Raw genomic sequence first — 14,694 nt, 5'->3', positions numbered from 1 at the left:
GTGTGAAAGATACTAATATGTAGAGAGATGGAAATTTTCTTGACAGTCACAGTGAGGTCATAAAAAGTGTGTTGCATCTCAGGACAACTGCTAGTATTTGATGCTTAATTTGCCACCGTTCATTTGCCACGCTTTGCTTGATGGGCTCTAACCTTTCTTTGGGCAGATGATCTCCCCACATTGATTACCAGACCACACCCCAACCAGCCCGACATCCTCGACGTGCCTTCCATTGACGAGGGGACCCCTTACCTCACCAACAATAGGTATGACAATGGCAACGGTATCCAACTTCCAGGCACCTCTGGGCACCCTCAGACCGTTGGACACCAGGGCCAGCAGGTCTTCTTTGAGGAGCACGGCTACAGGCGGCCTGGCCCCACCACRGCCACTCCCCTCCGGCCGGGATCCAGGCGGCCGCTGCCCAGCGTGGACGAAGCCATTGAAATCCCGGGGTACCAGGTGCCCATCATTGTGGAGCCCTCGTTCCCTCACTCCCGCGTGCCCCGGCGCAACGACACCATGGGGCAGGAGGCCCTTTCCCAGACCACCATCTCCTGGAGGCCGCTGCTGGAGAGCTCTGAGTACATCATCTCCTGCCAGCCCGTCAGCCAGGACGAGGACACTCTGCAGGTACTGGGGCTGTCTCGGCAGAGGGACACTGGAGCCTCACCTGGGGCAGCAGAGTCTCTCTTTGCTGTGCTAAGGGAGTGGCAGGAATTAGTCTAAAGAGTCTGTTGAATGCATGGCTGAGACCAGGAAGGGTAAAAGCCTCTCTCTTCTCCTTTATGGAAAAGCCTACAGGATTAAACTGCTAAACCTGAAAGTTTTGAAATGCTGTCAGCAGTGACATTTCACCGGGGGAGGGGACAGTCAGCAAGCTGAGTGGGAGYTTCAAAGACTGAGGTGCTGCTTCTCCGACCCAAAGACTCCTCCTATGTCTCCCTTGGTTTCTGTTTCCCTGAAAGTGCAAAATTAACACTTCCTGATCCATAGTCCAGAGTRGCCAAGTTTAACTTTGATGTTATTTGAAGTTCTCAGAATGTCTGASAGGAGTGGTCTGGCTCCATCATAGTACAGAGCATAGGGGTCATCCTAAACACCCTGTCTGTCCTGTGAGAGAGGTAACACCTCAAGGGTATTTCCTCCTCCCTGTCTGGTGACCTGGCATCGTCTCTTGTTGCAGTTCAGGGTTCCTGGCACTTCCTCCAGTGCCACGCTCAGGGGTCTTACAAGAGGGGCCACCTACAACATCATAGTGGAAGCCCTGAAGGATCACCGCAGACAGAAGGTGCTGGAGGAGGTGGTCACAGTTGGCAATACTGGTAAGGAGCAGCCTTAGGGAGTCTGACTGAACCTGTGCAGGCCCTGCCTCATTCCCCTTACTCAAGGTAACCTACCTGGTGCCCAAGTTGACAATGGTTCAGCAAGGAAACTTTTAACGAGGACAGTTTGTAGCAGGACACTGGGACAAGTGATTTGTAAGGGCCTGGTTTTGGATAACTGACACACACTGATGGTGGGATGAGAGCTATCCTGATCTGCTGTGTAACCACAGACAATGTGCTTTGAGGCTCCAGACACACCTCAGACCCCAGGAGAAACCAGGAGATCTGATATTTGCTGTGCTTAAAGGGAGTCAGAATCACTGATGTCTTACACCTGTCATAGACTAGAGCAAGACCATCAGCTCTTGACCCTGCTGATCACACACTGAATGGTGGCTGTAAAGCACCCACCTGCCAGCCAGGGCACACACCTAAGGTGACAGATCACTGCCCAACAACAGGGTCTGCTCTCCTTCTCCCATCCCCCTGCCATGAGATGGAACCTGCAGCACCCCAAAAAGTGCCCATGCAGCTACCAACCTGCTGCAGTTCCTCTTACAGTGCATTTTCTCCTAAGAACGTGCAGAGTTGGGTTGTTGCTCACCAGCAGCAAATGCAAATGCTCGCACTTGCTTGAAACTTGGCAAATCAAAATGAAAATAGCCTTCGTGTCAGTTTTTTTTATTGTTCAACTGCTCTGACACATGCAAATGGAAAATAAATCACAAGAAGTCTGGGCTGCTGACAGAACCATCAAATAATAGGCCCATGGGGTAGCTCCATTACTGCCAGGATATTGCAAGAAGAAAAAATGTGTATTCACTGAAAATCACTCTGTCTTTCAGCAGTACCCATTGCTGTGTGTGATGCCTGTTTCTTCTCTTTTTGTTCCAGTGTCTGAAGGACTAAACCAGCCAGCTGATGACACCTGCTTTGATACTTACACTGGCTCCTTCTATTCCATTGGCGAGGAATGGGAGCGCTTATCTGAAACTGGCTTTAAGCTCTGGTGCCAGTGTTTAGGCTTTGGCAGTGGCCATTTCAGATGTGACTCTTCTAGTGAGTAGCTTGCTTTTAACCATCCCTATCCCCACTCTCCCCCAGCACCTGTGCCATGTTTGACAGAACCAGTCTGATCCAAACATGATGCAAAGGAAGGCAGGGTCTGAAGTCATTAAACTGAAGCAGCGTTTTGCATCATGGGAAGTGATGGAAAACTCTGGTTATTTCTGAGCTGTGCAGCTAATCTAGAATTGCCATTCAGCTACATCAGTCACAATCAATACTGTGTTGATAAGTGACTTTTTTACCTTGCCAGACATGTCTAGGTTATATGAGAAAGTGTGGATTTCAGTGGGTATTAAAGCCAGTGCTAGTATTACAGTAAATCTGGTTTGCATTGCAGGCAGCCTTTGCAAAGCAGCTTGCAAAAGCAGTTTTCTAACACTTCTGCTCAGGGCATTAAGTTTTATTCTTTGCAGGGCTKTGGTTTACATGGAAGAATATCCAACTTGACGTAAGGGAATGGAACATAAGTCTGTGATTGAGCAGTTTAACACAACACATACTCGGCTAATTGAAATTAGGCTTTAAAATTGTGGAATAAGCTCAGCAAAGAGAATATTTCTGCAATTTGCATAGACTCAGAGGAGTCTATGCTAAGGCACTTACTTTACAGGAAAAGACACTCATTTTACAGGATTAATATTTGTATTACATTATTTGGTACACATGGCTTACCCATGGTGTCTTGCAGGCCTCTGTGATACAATTTATATTGGGTATTTGCTCCAAAAAAAAGAGCACTTAAAATATTTTTCTCTCCTTTCCTGCCCCACATCTATTAAATTCCTTTTCATTTCTCTTCTTCTAAGAACCAAACCTCTTCTCCCCACGCTTTGTCACATCCTACTTTTTTCCCCAAGAGCCTCTACCCATTTCCCAGAGCTGGAACACTCTTCAGCAGTTAAAAACTGCAGGAGCTGCACCCATTTCCTCCTTGGGACTTACATGAGCTGAAAAGATTCTTTCTCCTGCCCTTCCTGAGACAATGCCAAGCTGTTTTGTTCCTGTTACATGTGGGGATAGCTCCTGATTCTTTTTCCTCTGCCTTCTCCAGAGTGGTGCCACGACAATGGAGTTAACTACAAGATTGGGGAGAAGTGGGACAGGCAAGGGGAGAATGGGCAAATGATGAGCTGCACCTGCCTTGGGAATGGAAAAGGAGAATTCAAGTGTGAACCTCGTAAGTCTCTTTCTGCTCTTACTCTGAGCTCCCATTCAGGAAAAGTCAGTGCCTCAGCTCTGTCCTGCCATGGGGACAAGCAGCGTATCAGCATGTCTGATTCAGGCTGAACTGGTGACAGCTTCAGTCTGTTCTCACAAGGGCTGCAGGCATAAATCTCACATTTCTAGCGTGAAAAGAAGAAAAGCTTTTGTCAGCTCAGGTCACAGCACACGGAGCACCTGTGTGCCTCTGGCCCTGGAGCTGCACCCCAGGGGCAYGTCAATGTGCTCAGAAGGGTGGATTGCCCCAGCTGGATTTCCCTGCCAGGCCTGTCGCCTCAAGCTCCTCTGGCCTTCACACTGTGACTTAAACTGCATTGCTCTTGTCAGGAAAACATTCTCCTGTTGTAGTTGAAAGTGTCTGGAGAGCTGTGAACATGAGTGATGTTCCCCTGCCAGTCAGGGAGCCTCTGGTCAGACCAGGGGAGCACAGTGCCCCCTCTGATCACCAAGCTGCTTTGGGAATGCTGAAAGCCAAGCACAGGCCCTGCACCTGAGCTCTGCCTGTTCCCCACAGATGAGACCACGTGTTATGATGATGGCAAGATGTACCATGTTGGGGAGCAGTGGCAGAAGGAGTACTTCGGGGCCATCTGCTCCTGCACTTGTTACGGGGGACAGCAGGTAAGCAGGAGGRATGTGTTATGTTGGACACGGGGAATGGACAGGGGAGGCTGTGCTGGGGTGCTCTAAGAATGCTGGGTTTCAGGTCATGGAAAGGGCCAAAATGGGCCTATATAAGAAAAAAAAAAAATTGGGATAGCTGAAGTCCTTGCATTGCCRCCTGTGTGTAAAGGAGCAATATCCTTGGTGGTGGTGGTGGCTCTGTAGTCACATGTGTGAATGTGTACGAATTAATGGCTGTAAGCTGAAGGAGGGGAAATTTAGGTTGGGTACTAGGAAGAAATTCCCCTTGTGAGGGTGGGGAGGCCCTGGCACAGGGTACCCAGAGAAGCTGTGGCTGCCCCTGGATCCCTGGAAGTGTCCGAGGCTAGGCTGGATGGGCCTTGGAGCAACCTGGGATAGCAGAAGGTGTCCCTGCCCATGGCAGGGRGTGGAACTGGATGAGCTTTACGGTCCCTTCCAGCCAAACCAGTGTGGGATTCTGTGAGCCCGGGCAGGTTCTTGGCCGTGACACTGACAGGCCCATTCTGTCCCTGCAGGGCTGGCGCTGTGACAACTGCCGCAGGCCCAGCGTGGAGGTGGCCCCCGAAGGCTCTGCTGGCCACACCTACACGCAGTTCACGCAGAGGTACCACCAGGCCACCAACACTGTGAGTACAACTTGCCACTGTGAGTCCGGCACAGGCGGTGGGGTCGCTGTAGGGCTCGAGGGCCAGAGCGGCGTGCGGTTTGGGGCTCCCCAGTAGTGCATGACTCCCCAGGGCACACACACCTGCTTGACCCCTCCACACACACCGGCAGTGCCTCAGCCCCAGCAGAGCCTCTCGTTGCATGCTCCRAGACCCTCGTGCATGGAGTGATTTCCAGCTGGGTGCTTTGTGCTGGGAAACGGCCCCAGGGGCTGCCAACAGCTCCCAGCACAAACCACACTCAGGACAGAGCTCTAACTGATTTCCTTCCCTCCTGACAGAACGTCAACTGCCCCATTGAGTGTTTCATGCCCCTAGATGTACAGGCAGACACACAACATCCACGGGGAAAGTAACATCGAGCAAGACTTCTTGCGGCCATGGCAACAGACAAACCAAAGTGTAAACCCCAATGTGCCACGATTACCATCCAAACTGGAGTGATGCTAGCAAAACTGCATCTAGTGAGAATGGCCCCCTGCTCTGGAGCCATTTTCCCAGCTTAAGCTCAACTCACAGCTTCTCCAAGCGCCACTCTTGGAGTGTTTCAGACTTTTCTCATGATTGATAGCGATTGTCTTGGTTTTGCTCAAAGTGTTGAATTCCAGTCAATATTTTCAAATTTAAAGGGAGAAAAGGAAAAAAAAAGAAGTGGAGGAGGGGGAGAGGTGGTGAATCACAAATTTGGTGGGAGATCAAAATATTAAGGGGGAGGGAGGGTGTAGAAATTCAAGGTTCCCGTGCTATGCAAAGAACATTTGAGTACAACATTACTGAGGTTTAGGGATAGGAAAGTCCACCAAACACTTCTGCTTTCACATAAGCGTGCAGCCAGCAATAAGATAGGAACAGCAAWTCCAATCACTGTGATATTTAAAATATGCACAGTCCTAATTCTTTCTTGATGATCCTAGTATTTTTCTAGCTGTATCTTTATATCTCATACTGTTATTTATCAGTTTTGTTCCCCTGACCTTCAAGTGTTTTTATATGGGAATAAAATGTATGGAAGACACTTAGTATGCAGTTGACGAAGAGGAATTTGGTGTAATTATGATCAGTGATTATTTTTATACTGTAAGTGCCAAAGCTTTACTACTGTGGAAAAGAAAAAAAAACCAACTCTTTTAATAAAAAGATTTACAAACCAGACACATAGTTTAAGTGATTCTCTTTGCTGCCGTGGAATTTAGGATGAAGATGAGTATTCTCAGCCGGATTATTCTGAGCGGGATTATTCTGAGCGGGATGATTCAGAGCTGGAGTAACACGAGATGGAACAAACATCCCAAAGAAGCGTGAAGTAAACCTCGAGAGAATATTGATAGAGCAGTTTATTAATTAAAGGCTTCCAGCTGCACCCCTGCCCCCGTAGAGCGCAGACAGTGGGTAGGTATGGCACGGGCAGGAGGCACAAGCTTGCTTTGGGGCCACAGGGGAAGGGAGGGAGAAGCAAACAGCCCCTGCTTTGCACATGAACCAAGCTAGAGATGGTTCCACACCTAGAATTAAATAAGCTTTCAGTGGTTAAGCTGCCAGAATCAGCGAGACCATCCAAACCTGTGAAGCTGAATGTGTTCAAAGATTCAAAACCCAGCAGGAGCTGGGCACCAGCTGGGTCTAAGCCTGGGTGTCACAGGCRCAGGCCTCTTTCTTGTCTCCTGTGCTTCTACCTCATGGTTGGGAGGGAGGTGAACAAAATGCTYCTCCCAACCCTTGGGCAAACAAAGCCAGTGGTGATTAGAGTGAACCAAGCCAGCAGTGAGTCCCTTTGCTTGCGCTGCCAAGACCTGTACAGCCTTTGCAAACGCACAACAGGATAGGTCCTGTCAGGATTGCTGAGCCCCCTCCCCTTGGCTGCACACGCACTGTACTGCTCCAGTCCCTGGGATTGTCTGGATCCAATAAAGCATTACCTGAAAACACAGTTTGGCTTCTTGACATGTGGCAGTTGCTGTCAGGGACTGCTATCATCTACAGAGCACCCAAAACCTCTKCAAAGAGTAGGGTGAGTGCAGCAGCACTCAGTTCTATCAGTGGTAAAAAGAAAAGTTCCTTAAAAACTTGAGAACTAAAGCAGGCCTAGACAGAGACACAGAAGAGTAATTTCCCACTGGATTGGTTTTCCCAAGTGAGGGCTATGTATTTTGGACCAGGCAACTCTGTAACGATCCTTCTGTAGTCGCTTGGTCACAAAGTAATTCACCAACACCCTGAAGAGCAGTCCTAGTCCACCTCACCTCCTAAAATGAGCAGTGCCCCAAGCACAGCAAACAAAGGATCAAGGGGATACACAGAATGGGAACTGCCAGATGCTGTAGAAGATGCAGGTAGGGAATGGGACAGAGATTCCCCAGAGACACTGACAGCAGGGTATGTGCCAGCTACAGCCACAACAGTGCGACAGAGAAAACACCTAAGGAACATTCTGGACTCTTTTTGTGGAAGAAAGAGTCCCAAACCCCAACTTTCATGGGAAGCAGCAGCAGCACAGAAAACAGARGCCAGGGTTTGGGCTAGCACAGCAAACAGGCCAGGAATGGACACTTTTTATTTTGGATTGCTGTCCTAATCTGTACCAAAACCGTAGAATGCTCCCTACCCTGTCCTGTCTAAGCCAGTCACTTGGAAATAATCCACTGTAGAGATCAGAAAAGAAAAAAATCCACTGTAAAGATCAGAAAAGAAAAACGAATCCACTGTAGAGATCAGAGAATAGAGGAGTCTGCTCCTTTCAGGCTGGAGCAAGGGCAGATGGAATGACAGCATTAAAGGAAAACCAGTGTGTGGATTATGGTATCTTAAATAACTCATATCTCCTAAGAAGTGTCTTTACTTTGCTCCATTTGAACCAGTCTGGATCAGGCAGACACAAAACACATGGCCACAGCCACAGCAGGTCAGCAGCAGAGCCAGGAGCACACCCCAATTCTCCCCTCTCCCAGGTCCATCTGGCCCCTGTGCAGCCCTGCMTGAGCCAAGGACACACTCCCTGCTCTGCACCAGCTGAGCCCACAGAAGCGTTTACTGAACAACTCTGACCTGCTCCTGGGCAAAACTGAACAGATTTTATAAATTTGAACCRAAGAGAAAATCCCTTTGGAACAGGCACAGTGATTACCAGCAAAAACTCCTCTTGCTGCACTCCAGAATTTCACTTTGCTTCTTCCCAGTCAGGAGTTCAAATCTGCTTAAGGAGAGGAGGGAAGTGGCTCCTGATACTTCCCCCATTCCAGCCTCTGAGCTGTGCCCTCTCCCAGGATGGGAACAGGCCGATCACTGGCTCTTTCACCTTGGAGAAAGCATCGTGCCACTGCCACAGCAGAGTGTAGGGCAGGAGTGAGAACACCAAACCCCAGAGCAAAAGACCTGCTCCCTTCTCCTCCCAGGGAAGAGGATAATCGACTAGAAGCACCTGGGGAGAACTCCCCTGACTCCAAAAAAAACCCACCAAACCAACTCAGTTCAGGACAACATAGATCTTTATCAGACACATGGAAAACTGAGCAGAAGTCAGGCTTTCACACCATTCCACAGGCCATCTATGGAATTAGTGGAGTCTGGACAACACAACCTCCCTCAAAAAGAAACTTTTTTCCTGAGCACACAGAATTTGAGGGACAGGGATCACACAGACTGCACATAGCTAACAATGGTATGTTTATTTGCAAAAGACACTGGTTTTCTACACTGGAAGCCAACTTCTAATGCTTCCTTCTCCCTTAACACGGGGTAAGGCCTCTTCACAGACTGACCAACTCTTGCCAAGCACAGGCTGCAGGAGCCTCCATTTCTGCCAGGGACAGTCCTGTCCTGGCTGCTGGTGAGGCTGTGACCAGAGAGGGCTCAGTGGTGGAAGAGCCGGAGGTTGGTGTGGATCAGGGTGATCCCCAGCTCGTTGCAGGCCTCGATCACAACATCGTCAGCAGCCGAGCCTGATGGGGCAGCGATGAACTGCACTCCACTCTGCACAGACAGGGAAGAGGGGAAGGATCAGAGRATGGAAAACCAAAATCACCCCCAGAAGCAGCAGTCCCTGTCTTTGTCCATATCCCACCCAACAAACAAATGTTTCCATTCCCCAAGCTGCTCCTTAAGGGAGCAGGACCTTCTCTCTGCTGCTCAGAAATAACCAGAAATGGTTCCTCTGGAAGTGACAGGCCTTGGCTTCATATTATTAAATGGTTTAATATACTTTAATCTCCTTTTCATCCCAAACCAACAAACTGAGCAGGAGCTGGATAATTACTGTCCATGTGAGTCCCACCAGGAATATCCTTCCCAGGATCTGCTATCCCAGCCTGCAGTGCAGGGCAGACTTTGCTCAGCAGTGCAACAAAATGAACATGGCAGGCTCAGGCTGCACAGACATTCCCCTGGAGCCGCCCYAACCTCCTGGCCCTGCCATGACCTTACCCGCTTGGCTCTGTCGACATTATCCCTGAAAGGGAAGAAGGCATCAGAGCTGATGGACACAGCAGACATCTTGGCAATCCACTGCTTCTTCTCTGCTGGTGTGAGCTGCTTGGGCACCTCTTCAAACAGGGCCTGCCACTTCACSAGGTCCTCATCCTGGGGGAATGAGAAACCAGCTCAGCCCCAGAGCATGTGGCTCCTGGCCATTCCCTGCCAGTGGGAAGAACGATGGCATCCCTTTGACACTGCACTTTCTGCTCCATGACTCTGCTGCTGGGAACTTCATACCAGGGGTGTTAAACTACACCACCACCATCAGTTCTTCTTGCATCCTTTTAAATCCTTCCCTCTTCTCACCACAGGRCTTGAAGGATTCCTTCTGCCCCCTTTCATTCCAAGATGCTCTGCCTGCAGTGTGCTGCTCCCTAAATGCCAGCAGGCAGCTGGGAGATGACTTAAGCCATGACCAACAGCAGCTCGGTTTATGATTCACCTTCTGAAACAGCAACTGCTCCARTTCTTACCCCCTTAAACAAGCAACTGCTCACGAGGTGATTCACCAACTCCCTAATCCAGCTCTTGGCTTTTGATACTTAAAAAGGACATACTWTTTTGTTGTCTCACTGTGGCCTGTAACAGGGAGGTCAGAGGGATTCTGAGAATCTGAAATGCCACACAAACAAACAGCACTGTGTGAGAAGGTGCCACTAACAGGACAGGGAGAACTGGAACATCAGCTRGAGGTTTGACCCCTCCTCACTGCTGGGAAAAAGCAGGAGCTGAAGCCAAGCTGCTCACTGAGGCACAGGACAGGCTCCAGCTCTCAGGGCTGTGGGTGCAGTACTGGAGGAGCAAATCAGGACACTGCCACGGGGCCAATAAATGACCTTGGGGGATCACCATCCTGGGCCTGGCATCACCCAGCTCTTGGGGTCACCCATTACACAGACTTTGGCAGAAGCTGTGCCCACAGGTGAGCAGCCCTCACCTCTCCGATGGTGTCGGTCACGTACTGATCGATGGCGTTGGAGATCTCGGCCCTCTTCACGCCAGCCTTGAACCTCATGGCCAGCACRCGGGGGTGGTGCCGCAGCCACCAGTTGTTGGCCTTGTCCCCAGCCAGGCGCGTGCAGTGGATCCGGGACTGCTGCCCYGCACCGATCCCGATCACCTGCAGCACAGGGACACAAAGAACAAGCTGAGATGGCCACCAGAGCTCATTCCAGACAAGCCATTAGGAAAGGACTCCCACTATTTAGCTGCTCTTCACCCAACTGGAAAGTGTAAGGAATTAGTGGAGAAAACTTGGGAAATGCCTGCCTAACCCTGATCCTGTAAYTGGTTACAGAGCCAGCTCTGCACTGCTAACTTCCACAGCTCTGCTGAGCTGACTTAGTCATAAGTCACTCTCAAAACACTTATGTTCCTTCATCCCCCTAAATAACACAGCCCCAGCCATCAGAGTCAAACCCCTAACCTCAGGAAAGTGATACAATTAGGGCTTTCAAGGCAAAACAAAATCCTGCAGGTCACAGAAACAAACGAGACTGCAAAGAGCTGGCTAACTTCCTGTCCCTCCTGGAAAAGGACAATGCAGTCAGAACACTAAGGTCTGAGCCCATGTCACCCAAACACCATCAGCTCTCCAGTGAGTCAGGAACACACAGTTTAACCACACCAGCTGAGAGGTGCAGGAGATAAGAGGCAGTTTGTCTGGTAAGGCTGGTAAGTAAGTAAACCCATTGCTCACTCAGGAATGCTGGTCAGTGGCACTGTTACATCCTGTGAATTGTCAAGGCCCTGGTGCCACCACACATCTCCTGTGCTGCCATCTGCCAGAATCCAGGCTTTTTAAAATAGCTGCTGCAACCTTATTTACTAGCACTTGTGCCTGATCTCTAACAGATAAGCAAAATCCATGCAGTTGTTTTATCYTGAGGAAGTTGCTATGAAAATACAGCACTTGCTCAGCTTCAGCCAGGGATGTCAGACTTGAGCTGGTAACTTTGGTCCATCCTGTGGGTCCCGCTTCCCACAGAGGGCTCCTGCCATTTCAGTCTGGAGATCTGACGGGAAACAAGTCTCTCCCATCATTTCCTGYTCAGCCACAGCTGAGCTGTTCCCCAGAGACACTGTGCTGAGGCTGGAGGTGCTGGCCAGTGCCTCTGAGTTCCCAGTTCAGACTGGGACAGATGGTAAAGCCGTAAGTTGGAGGCTGCCCTCAAAGGAATGAGTCATTTGTCTTCCCATTCATCAAGACAYGGTGACTTCACCTCTTACCAGAACCACAAAACATTCTGCTGGATCCTGTTCCCCCRAGGAGCAAATGAAAGGCTTGGGCTGCTATAAGATATAATCTGCTCAGCCATAACTGAAATCATCAGTGCATAACAAACCCGCAGGGATATTGGTGGTAGCACAAACATGGAGCAGATGCAAAGTTTGTTACAGTTTAGTGACACCTTCCCCCTGACAAACACTGCTGATGTCCAACCTCTGCTCTCACGCCACCCTGTTAAACCTGCAGGGGACTCTGCACCCCAAAGAGCTTGATACCAGCTGCACACTGGAGTGTTCTCTCTTCCACAGAGGTTTATTCTCCCTCCCTGCACAAAGCAGAGGGCTGGCTGTGTCACAGCACACCAGCAAGTGCCAGCCAGCCCTTCCGAGTGGGACTAGAAAGGCTAGGCTAAGGCAACAATTTTTAGCTGGGGATGCAGATGTTGGAGAGTTCCAGACTGACTGCAGCTAKCAGGGGCCACAATACCATGAAACAWTCCCAATTTTCTAAAATATGGGATAATCTGTGCCCTTTCATCTTCATCACATCCTTGTAAGCTGTGGCTCAGTCCTCCTGTGATGGAACAGGGTGCTCTCCTAACTGTCAGCAYCCAAGAACCTTTCTAAAAGAGCCTTTTCCTTTCCTCTGTGAACCACTCAAAATATTTCACGTTTTTTGTGACCTAAATTTTGTCAAGAGATGAATAACTAAATTTTGGCTTGTATTCAACAACTCCAAAATGGCAGGGACTTTGTACTTTGGTTGATCAAAGTGACGCAGCCTGTAAACTCYTCACAAGCATCCCCAAATCGACAGAGATTTATCTGCAATGCAGGTTCAAGCCAGTGTTTTGCCTTTTTTAAAACCACAGGTTTTGATGGAACACTGCTGGGAATGATTTCCTCAATCCAGCCTGGAATTTTTGGTCTAAAGAAGAGAAATGGATGGAYTGAGCTTCTGCTTAATGCAAACCTCTAGACTTGTACCCGAATCTCCCCTCACACTGGCTTGTACCTATTCCGTGCCTGTTTCACTTTGTGAAAATTCTTCTTCCTACACCTCATCTCTCCCTTYGCCACATGGTGCCCTCCCCCCTACAAAAAAAACAGCCAAAACCTCAAAATCCTCCACACAGGAGMCATTTCCCTGCTTTTCTACAGAAAAATTAATTATGTTTCTTTCAGAGTTTAATCTCCTGGGAATCCAAAAGTGCTTAAGCAGAGCCTATGAAGTGTGAGCAGTGAAAGGAGACAGCAACACAGGGTGAGCAGAAAAAAATATCACTTAATAGAAAAAAAGATTGGGTGAAAATTAAGAACTACTTGACTAAAACACTTYGGTTCATAGGAGAGTCAAACACACTCCATAGTGCACCAGCACAGAGTGGATGAGAGGGGTAATGCCCAAAGGATTCTTGCAAAGTGATCCAGACTGGTCTGGGTTTACTCAGATTTACCCTGGATAATGAATGAAAACAAAAACCCTAAAGACACTTGGAAATATAAAAATCTAATAAACGATTTGGCCATTGGGAAGACAAACAAAACAATGAAGTCACTGTGAAAGCRTAAGGTAAATTAACAGGTGTTTTATGCTACTGTACAGAGAATAAAGAAAGAATAATTTAAAATTGCTAATTTAAATCATGATGGTATCATTAAAGCAAACGTAAATCAACGTGTTACAAGCTGAAAGTCAGSCAGGACAAGTGGAAGTGTTTATTGCAATTAGTGGCAGCTGGCTTCCTGCAAATTAAGTGACACTCAGGTCCAGAAATGCTTCCCACTCCACACCATCCCAGAATGTCCTAATACAGCCACCTCGCTGGAGTGGCTGATCCATGCATGAACCCAGTGAAGCCAAGCTGTCCAACATTCCGGATGCCTCACACACCAGAGGCATCCCCATTTCCTAAGGATGCTGTGAGGCTGAAATAACCCCTGGGAAACCAAAAGCAATGGGACTGAAAGCAAGCTGGACTTCCCAGGATTGACTCATACAACCCAAAGCAGGTGAGACCCTGGAAGAGGATGTGAAGTGTAACCATGTGAAAGTTGCTGTTTGGTTAAAATCTRCCAGCCACCCCTGCAGCCCAGCCAGCTCAGTCCCTGCTTGCCCTGCTRGGTTCTCCCTGCTGCTTCTCCCTGCTCCCTCCTGCTCTCTCCCTTCCATGTGCCATCCATCACCACACACACTCTGGAAACATCTGCAGCACCACGTTCAGCCCAGACTGGCAATAGTACTGAGGAAATTGGAAATGACTGCTTTGATGAGGGAATAGGAGCAAAGACAGCAACACCTCTGTGCTGGGGCTATGAGCTCTAACACTCCTGAGTGCAGAGAATCATTTAAAAGCAGGGAAAAAAACAATGTGAAGTGAAATAAAAGACAAATGCTGGATCTCCAGAGACATATTCTAAAGAACCACACAACCCCAGAAGTCCTGTGAGAACACTGCAGTGTTTTTAGGCTGTACCTATAACCTGACAAACACAAATCAGTGCCAATGCAAGGAGAGCACTGCAGCTCAGTCTYGGCTTGTAGGGTTCACTCTTTGATCCATTTTGCTGTTTTCTGATGTACTACAGCTCAAAAATATACTTTGTCTTTTCCTTCAATTTTCCTATGGAAATAGTTCCATGGAGTGCAGAGAACCAGCTAAAGAGCAGCATTAYAAGAATGATCTGCTGGGCAAAAATACAATTTTTAACACATTTATAACAACTTTTAGATAACTTGGAAAGAATGAATCTTCAATTAAAAAAAAATCCTAACTGAAAAAGGGGAAATTTAGGCTATACACTGAGAAGAAATCCTTCCCTCTCAGGGTGGTTAGGCCCTGGCAAAGKTTGGCCAGAGAAGCTGTGGCTGCCCCATCCCTGGAAGTGTCCAAGGCCAGGCTGGATGGGGCTTGGAGCAACCTGGGATAGTGGAAGGTGTCCCTGCCATGGCAGGGGGTGGAATGAGGTCAGCTTTAAGGTCTGTTCCAACCCAAACCATTCTGTGACTGTATGATTCATAATCTCAATTACACATTCGATAATGCCCCTATAAAGCCTATCAGCAGCGG

General features: G+C 48.7%; 2 protein-coding genes across 7 annotated transcripts in view; one reads left to right on the top strand and one right to left on the bottom strand.

Annotated features, from left to right (window-relative positions):
* Window positions 1-6,854, top strand: part of FN1 (fibronectin 1) — a 51,679-nt gene extending 44,825 nt beyond the window's left edge. For 4 of the 6 annotated variants that reach the window (XM_057389878.1, XM_057389875.1, XM_057389881.1 and 1 more), the window contains 7 exons: window positions 167-633; window positions 1,187-1,325; window positions 2,223-2,387; window positions 3,448-3,573; window positions 4,132-4,238; window positions 4,778-4,888; window positions 5,209-6,079. In XM_057389878.1, the coding sequence (XP_057245861.1) occupies window positions 167-633; window positions 1,187-1,325; window positions 2,223-2,387; window positions 3,448-3,573; window positions 4,132-4,238; window positions 4,778-4,888; window positions 5,209-5,283 (1,190 nt within the window). In that variant the 3' untranslated portion in view covers window positions 5,284-6,079. Of the gene's footprint in view, window positions 1-166; window positions 634-1,186; window positions 1,326-2,222; window positions 2,388-3,447; window positions 3,574-4,131; window positions 4,239-4,777; window positions 4,889-5,208; window positions 6,080-6,120 lie in introns of those variants that run through there. The other 2 variants (XM_057389876.1, XM_057389877.1) reach the window with 2 other exon arrangements.
* A 1,714-nt stretch (window positions 6,855-8,568) lies between these two features.
* Window positions 8,569-14,694, bottom strand: part of ATIC (5-aminoimidazole-4-carboxamide ribonucleotide formyltransferase/IMP cyclohydrolase) — a 19,078-nt gene continuing 12,952 nt past the window's right edge. Inside the window, exons 14-16 of the mRNA XM_057389882.1 lie at window positions 10,332-10,514; window positions 9,344-9,499; window positions 8,569-8,893 (exon numbers count right to left, since the gene is read on the bottom strand). Of these exons, the coding sequence (XP_057245865.1) occupies window positions 8,774-8,893; window positions 9,344-9,499; window positions 10,332-10,514 (459 nt within the window). The 3' untranslated portion in view covers window positions 8,569-8,773. The remainder of the gene's footprint in view (window positions 8,894-9,343; window positions 9,500-10,331; window positions 10,515-14,694) is intronic.

Source organism: Malurus melanocephalus, unplaced genomic scaffold (genome assembly GCF_030028575.1).
Source record: "Malurus melanocephalus ecotype Western Australia unplaced genomic scaffold, MMel_1.1 scaffold_20, whole genome shotgun sequence".
In the NCBI taxonomy this organism is placed as follows: Eukaryota; Metazoa; Chordata; class Aves; order Passeriformes; family Maluridae; genus Malurus; species Malurus melanocephalus.
This window is presented reverse-complemented; position numbering and strand designations above follow the sequence as displayed.